This window comes from Otolemur garnettii, unplaced genomic scaffold, assembly GCF_000181295.1.
Source record: "Otolemur garnettii isolate 467f Iridium unplaced genomic scaffold, OtoGar3 scaffold00017, whole genome shotgun sequence".
Lineage (NCBI taxonomy): Eukaryota > Metazoa > Chordata > Mammalia > Primates > Galagidae > Otolemur > Otolemur garnettii.
This window is the reverse complement of record NW_003852412.1, coordinates 1,081,491-1,094,934: the sequence shown is the minus strand read 5'-3', so window position 1 is coordinate 1,094,934 and position 13,444 is coordinate 1,081,491. Positions and strand designations below refer to the sequence as shown.

The 13,444-nt window shown below is 33.4% G+C and overlaps 1 protein-coding gene across 2 annotated transcripts in view; it reads right to left on the bottom strand.

The window, feature by feature from the left end:
* CWC27 (CWC27 spliceosome associated protein homolog) overlaps window positions 1-13,444 on the bottom strand; it is a 238,280-nt gene that overhangs the window by 205,821 nt on the left and 19,015 nt on the right. For both annotated transcript variants that reach the window (XM_003785866.2, XM_023510887.1), the window contains exons 6-8: window positions 12,915-13,018; window positions 10,870-10,939; window positions 688-767 (exon numbers count right to left, since the gene is read on the bottom strand). In XM_003785866.2, coding sequence (XP_003785914.1) covers window positions 688-767; window positions 10,870-10,939; window positions 12,915-13,018 — 254 coding nt within the window. The remainder of the gene's footprint in view (window positions 1-687; window positions 768-10,869; window positions 10,940-12,914; window positions 13,019-13,444) is intronic.

Below are 13,444 nucleotides of genomic sequence, written 5' to 3'. Positions count from 1 at the left end.
AACAATTGCTTCCATTGGCTTAATGTATTCTGGCTAATACAACCAAATATTTCAAATAAAAGGGTATTAAGAAAAGATTGTTCTGAAATAGTATTTTTGAAAATAAGCTAAGCTTAGCACAATAGTATTTTAGTATACCCTCTGAGATACTGGCCCAATAGATTATGTGCGATTATATTTAACACTGACACATCTTCCCTTTCAAAGCAACAAAGGTAGTAAGACAATTTTCTGTCAACCCCACAAAGTATATGAGATTTTACAGTCAGTGGATTGTCCCCCAAAGCAGCGATTTCCTCACAAAAACGTTCAACTCTGATTTGTTCATCCGTGATACCAACTGAGACAAAAATGCTTCAAGGAAGAAGTTAGCAAAGTAATGTTTAATTAATCATTAAACTGCTAAAACAGCTTCCAGTATTCAAACTATGTAAGTGGTAAAAGGTTAACAATTAATTTTAAATTTAATTAGTTCAACAGAGGTAGACAGCAAGAGAGTGAAAATGACAAGCATGCTTCTAGAATGCTACAAGTTCTATACCTCTGTTACAGGAATGGTTTATTTTTTTTTTTTAAGCTGGATTTAAAATTTTATACTTATGAGTACTGACTTTACTCATAAAGGAAGCAAAAAAATTATCTAAGCCACCAAATAAGAACTTAGGATCATAGCAGCACTAGACTAACCTTTCAACAGCTGGAACAGAACTGAGATGTGGATCATCCTTCAGCAAGTCATGACTACTTTTGCTTTTTCCCTTCATGCTCTGGAAAGGAATGTACAATGTAATCATGAGTGATAAAATAAACAGTCTTCCAAAAGGACAAATGAACAAATTTACATAAAATCTAGTACTGACATAATGTGGTTAGTAAAAAATCTCTTTCTGAAAAGCTTTAGAAAGAAAATTCTACTCTTCTTTTGACCAAAAATAGTATTTTGGAAACTTTTTTTTCAAAAAGTGACATACTGGCAAGGCACAGTGGCTCACGCCTGTAATCCAGCACTTGAGTGGCTGAAGTAGGTGGATTGCCTGAGCTCACAGATTTGAGACCAGTCTGTTTCAGAGTGAGACCTCATCTCTAAAACTAGACAGGCACTGTAGCAGGTGCCTGTACTCTTAGCTGCTTTGGCGGCTGAGGCAAGAGAATCACTTGAGCCCATGAGTTTGCTGTTGCTGTGAGCTATAACGCCTTGGCACTGCAACAAGGGTGATAAAGTGAAACTCTGTCTCAAAAGAAAAAGAAAGTGACACATTAAAAATAAGTCTACTAATTATAAAATTCAAGCACTAAATCCTCATCATGATTCACAAACAACTAAATGAGTTAACTTTTATGACCCACAAATTATAACTTAGAAGCTGGATCACAAGAGTAATCTGAAATAAATGCACATTATTATTTTTCAGATATACCATTTATGTTACACAGAATCACTTTTTTAAATGGACACACGAAACCAGAAGAATGCACCTTTTATTTTTATTTAAAAATAAAAAACACATGTAGAAGAGCTGCTAAAACATGAGACTATTTGTGAATAATCGAGTATTTATTAAATGCTTTAATTTTGAAGTACATGTTCTCAAAAAAATGTACATTTTAGTATGGAAACAAGACAGAAAGATGTAAGAGGTAGAACACTAAAATTACAACTACTGTTGCTATTATTGTTGTCTATTAAACATAAAATCTGTCTCAAGCACGATGCTACCAATAGTATTGCCACCCCTCAGTCCCCTTCTCTCCAAATGAAAGTATATAAGACGGACATTACTAGCATTTTACAGATGGTTAGGGAGATTAAGTATTTAGTCAGTGGTAGAGCACCTCGGATTTAAATCCAGGTCTGTCTGACAATAGTACCTGTATACCAAAAATCAAAACGTTATCCATTTTTCTTTTCTTGCAAGCCCCTAAGGACCCAGAATACCAGCCTGCTTTCAGAGGTGCAATCTCCTATCCTATAGACTTCCCTAGTGCACAGTGGGAAATTTCAAATTTATACCTTTATCTTGAGTGGTAGGAAGCTGCTTACCACCTGTACCCTGAAACTAATCATATAAAAGTGAATAGTTAAGAGGCTAGAGTTCACAGATAAAAGATTAATTTCTATTTATTTTGAAGGAAAATTTTATTTTGAAAAATTCTCTACAAAATATGTTAACTAAAATTTTTAAATGTCAGATACAGAGAGGTGTTTTGAGTGAAAACATGTCTTTCTCTTAAGAGCCATTTACTAAGATTAATTTTGAGAACAAGCCCTTAAGTTTGATAGGTTTTACTCCAAGGCAGATGTACATATTTTAAAATGTTATTTCCTGATGGAAAAACAGATTTTTAAATTTCATTACTAACATGAAATTCTCAATATTTTAAGATATTAACCAATTAAAATATACTTAACAGTACAATTTCACAAAACAAAAACCTTTCTCTAGTAGATAATCAATCTAAAAATGCAATTATTTATACTTTAAAAAAGTTACAGAATCTGAATTATGCTATTAATCTCTATTTCTAATTCCATAAGTTTACTCAAACTAAGGAGTGGTGAAATGGCAAAATGTCACCTAATTTCTTGATGTTTGCCCAAGTATGAAAAATGTTCAAAAAATAGAAGGTGGTGTAGTTGAAACACCACAAGACAAGAAGAAAGACTGTGGTTGGACAAAATGACTTTCAAATCTAATATTCCATCATTTTATGGGTTTTAGTCTAAAACTTGTATCATATATGGAAACAAAATGACCTTATCAGACCTCAGAAGCCCTCCCTACAAAGTAGAAATGATATTAATAGTAGTCTTGTCTATTTCACACAAGAAAATTAAATTAATTATGGACAAAAGTATACTGTGAACATAAAATAACCAAAACTAGACTAAAAACCCAAACATCTTTTGTTTTGGATACTTTCTGTCCCTAAAATTCCTTCCTTTTCCATCTATCTAAGACAGGTTATCTTTATCTATTTTCAGGAATATTACCTTATTAATTCTCTCTTCCCACTTCCCTCATGGAGTTATGACACCTGCTATTCCAGCCTCTTAGTTCACAGATCAGAAAATGAGAGTTATATTAATAAATTGCAGAGGCAAGATGAGAATTCAGGTCTCTGTGCTTTTGGTCCATTAATAGCTATCCTATATCATTTATTTGTAAATGTTTGCAAATGTTTGATTGTGAATATTTTTTAAATGGGTTATTGTACTGTATCCTTGAAAATCACTAAGATTTTAAGTTTTCTCATCACAAAAAAAAGGTAAGTATATAAGGCAATGCATATATTAATTAGCTCAATTTATCCATTCCATAACGTATACATATCTTAAAACATCATATACATGATAAATAATACTTGTCAGCTTTTTAAAAAATGAATTAATTTTTAAAGAGCAAGGATCATCTCCCAAAACTCACTTTAAACAGCTTGAAGAAAAAAGAACAAACTTCTTTTATACTAATTTAGAATAAGACTTGCCAAGAAGAGGAACCTATAAATTAAATCATTACTATTTCAAATTTTAATTAACTTTTTAAATTAAATGCATAAATATATAATAAAAACCACTTTTTTAATGTCTCCCTTTCCACTATCGTAGACTTTTTTAATGTCTCCCTTTCCATTATCGTAGACTTTGCATTCCTACAAGGAGAGAAAGCAAATTAGGGAAGAACTAAAGAAATTAGGAGACAATACTAAAAACGGTAAAAATGAATTCAGACATTTCTCTTTTATTCTTTCTGAAAGATCTATTTTAAAGTTCTTATTTATACCATCAGGTAACAATGACTTTAAAGAAAGATCAAACACCAAATATATTTTAAAATGTTTTAAATGCTGCATGAAAGAAGCTGGCTACTTAAAGGGTTTACCTGCTGAACAAAATACTAAATATAGTTAGTGAATTCAGTGTAAGGAGCACCACAGAAAATTCAAAACTGCAAATGAATCTAAGACTGAGTATTAAAAGAGATGCAGAAAAATTACATTATCTGCCATTTTATACCAAAGAACAAAGAGATAGCAAGATAGTACAAGTAAGAAAGAAAAGGGAAGAGAGAAAAGAGAAGAAAAAGAAAGAAAGAGACAAGGAGGGGCAGACAAAGAGAAAAAGGGGTATTGTGGTACAGAGGAATACTGGGCAAAACCAGAAAAATGTAATAGTAAATAAGTGATTTTAGAGGTCCCTTAATCTATTTTCCCACCCAATGCAGGAATCTCCTTGACACCACTACTGACTGGTCAACCACATCTCCACACCTAAAAGAAAAGCTTATTATCTTTCTTTCTCTCTCTCTCTCTGTCTCTCTCTCTCCCCCCTTCTCTCTTTCACACACACACACAAAACCTACTTTTTTTTACATAGCTTCCATTACTGGAAAATTCTCTAATTGGAGGGAAAAAAAATCTATGTGTAATATTCAACCACTCAGCCAACCCTAGTTCTATCTTCTAGAACTACCAATGAACTAGAAACAAGTCCTGTTCCTGGCATATACCACACAGTTCAGACATAGACTGGTAAACAGAATAATGGCTCCCTAAAATGTTCACATCCTAATCCCACATCCTAATCTCTAGAATCTGTGACTATTACCTTATATGACAAAAGGGAGTGTTCATTTAAAGTAAGAATTTTGAGATGGGGGATTATCCTGGATTATCAGGGTGGGCCCAATGTAATCACAAGAATACTTATAAATGAAAGAGGGAGGCAAGAGTATGAGCTTCAGAGTGACACAGTATGGGAAAGATTTTACCAGTCCCTGTTGCCTCTGAAAATGGAGAAGGGGCCATGCCAAAGAACATACACAGTCTCTAGAAGTTGAAAAAGGCAAGGAAGGGATTCTCCCCAGAGGCTCCAGAAAGAAGGCAGCCCTGCCAACACCCTGAGGTCTAGCCCAATGAAGCCTACTTTCAGACTTCTGACCACCAGTACTAAGTTTGTTTTGCTTCAAGCTACTAAATTTATGGTAACCTGTAACAATAGCAATATAAAACTTAAAAAAAATTAACATTTTTAAAAATCAGCTAAATATAAAAACTAAAATATAAGTAAATTAAAATGAAATACAATTTGATGGGACAGAAACATCTTATAAATTAGATTTTTTAACATTTCTGACCACCTTTGTGCCAATGGCCTAGCAGTATTCTCCATTCCATGCACGTCCAACTTCCCAACTTTTGGGGAAAATTTAATTTCACCAGATAAACTAGAATAGGATGAAACATTTTTAGTTTATTCTCAAATGTGGTAAATATGTCTCCCCCTATGCTTTTGGGTGAGAAAATGGATTGGGTGGATTTGAGGTATATTAATAAACTGTTAACAAGTCTCATAGTGAAATACTAAGTGTATCACTGTGAACATGGCACTGTATTAAAATTTAGCTACTGAGATACTTTTATAACAGAACTGCTTGCCTCATGAAAACTGTTAATATTTGTCTGGTTATAAGCTTTACTTGAAAAATATTTTCTGACACTTGTGTAACTTATGCATAAGGATTCGTGAGTAAATTTTAAATCAAGACAGACATTTGAATAAAGCACTGTTTAAGAGAGCAATATGAAGAGAAAAGTATTCCAGATAAAAACTTTTCAAATATTTGAAGCCTAGCATTCTATTTTCACTTAGTTTTACTTCTTCAAAGTATATCCAGTTCCTCAGGCATTTTCTATGTGAGAGAGTTTTTGGCATCATACCCACCCTCCTCACCACCTTCCCATCCTTTGGATATATCTAGTTTGTCAATATCTTTTAAGATGTGTTCAGAACTGAACAAAATGCTGCCAATGTGATCTAAAAAACACAAAGAGTGTTAAATTCCTTATTCCAGAGATCTTACTCTGAATAATTCAACTAGGGCCCATAGACTATTATGTCATATCTATGCAGCTGATTTTATTGAGCTAAAGTACTGAATTTACATGTGCTCCTATTACATTTCAACACACTGGTTCAAATAATCAGGCACAGGTTGAAAACAAAGCACCCTTTGGGCAGAAGTATTCAATTAGCTATAAATCTATCTGACTATACTATCTCTCAGATCACATTTCTTTATGTTGTCCACAGAATATCATGAGAGAGTCTGACAATGTGCTTTTCTGAACTCAAGATATTATTATTATGGCAGCCCTCTATCATGCAATCCTATCAAAAAGGAAATGAAGTCAGTCTGGCAAGTCACTTAACCAGAGTCTCAGTTTCCTCATCTATAAAGAAAGGAAGTTGGACTAGATCCCTTTGAGCTATAAAATTCTATGATTCTAAAGAGATTTTTATCAGGTAGTAGAAAGATACTGAAATAAATAATGAAGGAAAGTTAACCCACGTGGGAGAGGCACCTTGTCATGAATAAATGAGGAGGGTGAAGGAGTGTCTGTAATCCCACACTGATAATCCATAAACCAGAGGGGACTTTATCTTGCTTCTCCTTTCACATAAAGTAGAGCCCAATTCAGACTTTACCAATTATTAACTTGTGATCAGTCAGACAGGTTCTGGAATAAAGCTTAACACTGTGGAGACAGTGAAAAAAGAAACCTGATAAGCAAATGAATAATGAAACAATTATTTTTAAACCCTTTAGAAATATTTAATTACATTCAACCACTGAAACTGTGAATAGTTCTTAGTCATTATAAAAGACACTTATGTAACTTTGGCTATAGTTATTTCATACATTTTAAAACAGTAAGGCTAAATTTTAAGGACACATATTCTATTAGCCATACTTTTCCAATATTCAGGCTAGCATTCTTTTTCCTTACCAAGGTATTTTAGGGTATTCATAGTGTTAAAAAAAAAGTGGATATAAGCAAAATAAACAAAAATGCACTTCTACATAGTATTTGGATTCTCTCCAGAATTTATCTCATGCTCATGCAGTCTAATGCAATTTCCTTTTCTCTAAGCCAGTAAATTCCAACAATTTTGTTGCTGTTTTTCTATTTTCTTAAACGAAACTAGTCCACTAACCAACACATAAAGCAGACCAAAAAAAACTACATTTTAGGTTGGATGTGGTACGTCACACCTATAATCCTAGCATCCTGAGAGGCCAAGGCATCTATACTAGAAAAACTAGCCAAGCATGGTGGCACATTCCTGTAGTCCCAGCTACTCAGCAGGCTGAGGCAAGAGGATCGTTTGAGGTTTCTAACTCCACTGGCACTCTAGCTGGGGCAACGGGCCTCAGAAAAAAGAAAAAAAGCGCCTCACTGTGTAGGCCAGAGATTCTGCAGTGTGCCAACACCCACTCGCATGTGAAGAATGGGTTGTTGGTGGGTCATAAGGCATGGGTGCATTCCCAGGCTTTCCAAGGCTGCTCAAGCTACTATCTAGGACTCTAAAAGAGTGCTCAGGAAGGGCACTAGGCCAATGGTACCAACCTTGTGGTTTCCTACCCAAGAAGACTGACTGAGCTGCTGGTAAAGTTACTAGCCCTCTACATTGCTTGGGCATGAGAGCATGAGGTTCTATATAATAATTATGATCATATTATAAGTTATTTGATCTTCTGTAGTTCTCTGAGATTAAAATACCAATTATACCATATTGTATTTTTTTAATTTAAAACATTCAACTTTCAAAGACATTTTTCAAGATTATATAATGCATCAAAATGAGGACTATTTATATTCTTATCCCATAACACTAAGTGATGTACATTATTTCCATGTTATAAAAAGGAAAACTGGGACTCCTAGAGACTAAGTTATCCAAGGTCACAGAGTGTCAGTGAAAAGTAAAGTTTTAATAGGAAATTGTATGATCCCAAATCCAAGTTACTTCTACTCCTACAGACTGCCACTCAAAAATGCCACAGACTCTATCTGCAAGGAGCTCAGAGTCCAGGGCTCTATGCAATTAATAAGTCGCAAAGTAAAAGTTATAATGTCAGTGTAGTATACAAGGTGAACATAGTCATATGTTTCTTAGGTAAAAAAGCAAAAAAAGATGTGTTTAAAAGGAAAATGTAAAGTATCACAAGAAAGGCAAAGTTTTGGTAAGAAAAAGATTAAGAAACACTGGAAAAGACATTTAGAAAAGATGATATTCTAGGTGTTGGAAATACGATGCAGAGGTAGGATGAGACATTTCAGGTAGGGACAAGAACATGAACAAAGGTACAAAAATAGGAAAAGACAAGGCATATGTGTATAAAGAGTTTCAAAACATTCAGACCTGTTAAAACAGTGTTCCCTGCATTTCCCTAGTATGAACATGCAGCTTCTCAGGCGACTCCTTAGAAAATTTGATTCAGCAAGTCTGAGATTGGGCCTAGGAATCTTGATTTTTAAAAAGTACCCAAGTTATTTTTAGTAGCAGCAAAATGTAACAAGTACTAAGCTAAAGGGCAGAGTTGATAAAGGGGAGTCGTGAGAGTAGAAGCTTAAAATAATAGACCACAGAATTTGGCCTTATTTCTGTAGTTAATAGAGAGTAACATTAACATCTTAAGCTTCATTTAGGTTACCCCGGTAGTGGAAGGAAGGAAAGAAGAGAGAGGACATAGGAGACCAGGCTTCAGACTATTGCACAGTTCAGACCAGAGATAATGAAGGCCTGATTAAGGGTAGCAGCAAAATAAATTAAAAGGAAGAAACAGATGTGAGACATATCTTGCATGACAAATTGCTGGGACAGTGCAAAATAAAAAATTAAAAAGTCAGAACTGAACCTAATGAGTTCTTCTTTGGAGAACACTGACACCAAGGAACAGAACAGGGAGAAGTTTGGGAAGAAGAGATAATGAGTTAAGCCTTAGCCAGGATTTGAGTAACTAGTGAGATATTCAAACAAGGAGGTGTCCAGTAGGCAGCTGGAGAAAGGAAGAGTAAGCCAGCGAGAGACACAGATGGGAAAGTCAGATACAAGCACTTGATGGTAATTTTATCACAAAGCACCCCACACTACAGACAGAAAGTATGATGACACAATACCAAGATAATACTCATTTCAGAATGGACGGTGCGTGGGCTGTAATTTTCTTGGCAAGAAAGAAAGATTTTACCCTCGTCTTTCTAACTGTTTAAAGCATTCCTCAGGTTTGAGAGTGAAAATAAAGAGTAAGCCAGTACTAACTGTAGTGACATCCTTGCACATTGTAATCTTAGAAGCAAACACAAATTGCTTTCAGAGTATAAATCTACAATATTCAGTAAAATTTACACATCTTTTTTCTACTTTGTATAATAGAAAACAGCAGAAGGAAGACAGGCTTTGAACATTTAAAATATGTTATTAGAAAAAATTCAAACTAACTTCCTAGTGAAGTCAATATCAAGGTAATTGTGAACAAAACTTATTTTAGACTAGAAATTTAATTTCAACAAGAAGATTAATGGAAAAAAAACTCCTTTCTCCTATATTCTTGCTCTCCGAGGCTGCTCACCCTACCATCCAGGACTCTGTGAGAGTTAGAGAAGGGCAGTGGGCCAAATGCACAGAGGTTAGCTGCCTTCTATGCCAGTATGCTGAGCTACGTGTGAAATATCTCACCAGCCTTTTAGATGGCTTCGGCTTGAGGGAGACAGCTTTTGCAGCATCCAGAATCATAAGAAAGACTTAATAGCTATAAAATCCTAAATTCAAAATTCTGATTCTACCACCTCCTAAGTGACGGGTAAGTGATTTAACCCTGAATATTGATTTATCTACAAAATAGAAATAATATCTATATCCCATGGGTACAATAGGGATTACATAAATATTTAGCGCAATTAGCAAATGAGAATCTAAGTCATTATAAAGTAGCATGCTAAGCACTTCAATGACCATAGACAGATTATCACCCTGGATAGAGGGAGGGAAATGACAGTAGAGCTAAATCTTAAAGGAAAAACAAAAAGTAGCCAAATAAAGGAAAGAGCACACTGCAGGGAAGAGAAAACATGGGGTGGTAGAAATGTGGGGAAGGCATGGGTATGCAAAGAAATTTGATATCTTTAGAAAACATTAACCAGGTTTGGAGCCCATTGTTCAGTGGTTAGAGCACTGGCCACATACACTGAGGTAAACTGATTTGAACCTGGCCCAGGACTGCTAAACAACAATGCCAACTGCAACAAAAAAATAGCCAGGCGTTGTGGTAGGTGCCTGTAGTCCCAGATACTTGGGGGCTGAGGCAAGAGAATCACTTGGGCCCAAGAGTTTGAAGTTGCTGTGAGCTGGGATGCCCTGATTAACCTTGTATAGAGCGATATAACCAGTATATTGGATGATATACTGAGACTCTGTCTCAAAAAAAAGAAGAAAAAAGAAAACATTAACCAAAGATAACTCTGGCAATTTCTAGATCTAACATTCATAATTTTGTCTAATTCATGAGTAAAATGAGGATAATAATGCATAGTAACATCTATTTTGAAAGACTGTGATGAAACAAAATATATATTAATATTAAAAACATGTATCAACAAAATATATATTAATATTAAAATGAATGTAAGAGTCAGAATGTCTGTGAATGTTTATAGTAAAATGATAATAATCATTATGATCTATCAAACCAATTAAACAAATAGCAATTTTAGCAGTTCAATTAAAATCTGAATCATAAAGTTGAAGCATTTAAAAAACATCAAGTCTAGTTTAAAAACTCAAGATTAAAAATTAAAGAGTCGAGACAGAAAAAGATTTAAACGATTTCAAAAGGGCAAATCATCTCAGAAGTTACAAATATTACTGACTACAAATCATTTTACAAATCAGTTCAATGAACACTTACTGAGTTTGTGCCAAGTAAAGTAAGCATACTGCCAGGTATAGAAGGAGATACAAAAATGAACAAGATATGGGCACTACTCTCTCTTATTATTCAGGAAAAAGGGCAAATTACAGATTACCTGGCTAACTCGATTTACTTCCTCTTCTTCTTCCTCAGCTTCCTCTCCAAAGGAAAGTAAACTAAAATTTCTAATCAAAAAAAAAAAAAAAAAAGAATATTAGAAAAAGTTAGACAAAACTTACAGATCCCATTTTCAAAACAATAGAACAGAATTTACAAGAAGAAATATATTCTGACTGTTTAAAAAGGATAATATTACTTAGTATTCAGCAGAAATATACTAAGGACCTATATTTTTAGTACAATGCCAAGGTTTTGGCCTCAGACTTCCAGTGTTTCATATATTACACTAAACTAATGACCAAAAATCCTTTCTGAGCATTACCATTAAATGTATTCAGTCAAGCTTGACAGAAATAATTAAGCTTTTTTATCAAAACTGGTAACAAAATGGAGATTTCTGAAAAGCTAATAAATATATAGCCCCGAGAGCACTACTAATAGGAAGCAATTAATCTAGCATTTGGCAAAATATGTTTGCAATATTTTAAAGTTAATAAGGCATACAAAAAATATCAGACAAAAAACATATAAGAAATAAATAACTAAAATAGCCAATGGGGAGAAAAAACTAACTGTCTCCTCTGATACTTCAAACAAAAGAAATCCTAAGTATGATAAAAATAAGTTTTTAAAACGCTCTCTCAAATGTCAAAAAACCCCCAAACATTTGGCAACAAAAGAGGTATTCTTTTCCAAACTCTAGATGCAAGCAAGCAATGACCATCACATCATCCCTAACATTTTCAGTATGAACAAAAACAAAACATATACACACGCAAAAAAACCTTTGAGTATACTGTCAAGATAAATCATAGTGATAAAATATGAATATAGTGACTGACCTTTCATTTGGAGATAAATTAGTCAAAATAAATGAATCGAAGGATAAAAGAAAATCAGATATATAGTCATACAATAAGTTATTTTGCCACAAGGGATCAACTGTTTATTAAAGTGTTTGGCTCATGTCTGATACTTTATAAACGCAGTTTGACTTATTTATTTTGTAGGATATCGAAGAAAGAAACTAAATATGTATTAAACCCCCACATAACTGGGTGTTTTCACATACCCCTCCTCATTTAATCTTCATAATAGCCAGGTGTACCATGCTTACTATAACCTCTATTTTATATGAAGAGGCAACTGAAGCTTAGAAAGATTAATACACTTTGCTTCTCATTAACTAGGTTAGGCAGGATTATACCCCAAATTGTCTAAAAAAACTCTAACATATAAATAAAGTAATAAAGTAAACAAAAATAAATAAACAAAGTACAAAAAAATTCCTAATAAGGAATTTACAATTCAGTAAAATAAGCTAAAATCTAGCTCTGTGCTATTTCAATAAAACAATGTTGATAAATACAGCATATTATTACAAAATACTGAAATGCACTTAAATAAGAAATTTCTATTTTTTTCTGACAACTATCTTTAGGAAATAACCCAGAAATACTGAATGAAATAGCTTTAGGTTCAAAAATAGTTTTAAGATTATTGGGTGGTGCCTGGGCTCAAAAAGGTAGGGTGCTGGCCCCATATGCCAGAGGTGGTGGGTTCAAACCCAGCCCCAGCCAAAAAAAAAAAAAAAAAGAGATTATTTTTACAAGCACCCAAGAGGGTGAAAATATCAAATTATACAATCATATAGTCATTTAAAATACTTTTTATATTTTTCTCTATTTTCCAAATTCTTTATACTAAGTATTAATTTTAAAATAAGCAAAAAACCAAAGTTTCTCAACAACTCATTAAAATAAGTAATTGTTATAGGGATCATAAAATATTTATTAACACAAATTTCACATGGACAACAGAGATGATACATTTTTAGGTTAAGTTTAAGACAAACTGTACTTGAATACAAGAAATGCTCATTTAGGAGAAAAACACACATTCATAATTCTAATATCTCTCTACTTCAAACTGGCCTTTTCCTTGCTAGCAAACAATTACTATAAAGGAAATAAAGTAAACTACATGAAGTAATGTCACTTCTCAAGCTGAAGAAAAATCTTTCTATAATACTATGATTACTTTGTGCCTTTGGGTTTCAATTTCTTTACTTCCTCCTCTGGTTTCTCTTTTTTTGGCTTTTTAATTTCCCTTGGAATGATGTCATCAAAAGGATTAAACAAAACCTATGAAAAGAAATATTTTAAAAATATTATTCCATTTTTTAAAATTTCATAAAAAAGCAAAACCAATATTTAATATTTAATTACACTGACATTAAAGTCTCTATTTTTCTATACTTTGACACCAAGTGCTTCTATAGGTTTGGCCTCAATGGATTCTCTCAATAATCCTTTCTACTGTTAAGTAAGGGATATTTTATCCCTATTTTACATAAGGGAAAAATATTTAAGAAAACTTAAATGACTTCTACAAAGTAGACCAAACCAGGTGCTTTGACTCCAAATTAAATGCTCTTAAGTCTCTTACTTCCTTAATAAAAAAATCATTTTTAAATCACCAATAAAGTCATTTCTTTGTGCTAAATAAACCTAATTCTTCTAATTTTCCATTGTGAGTTGAGCTGAGCTTTTCTTTTTTGTTTTTTTTTT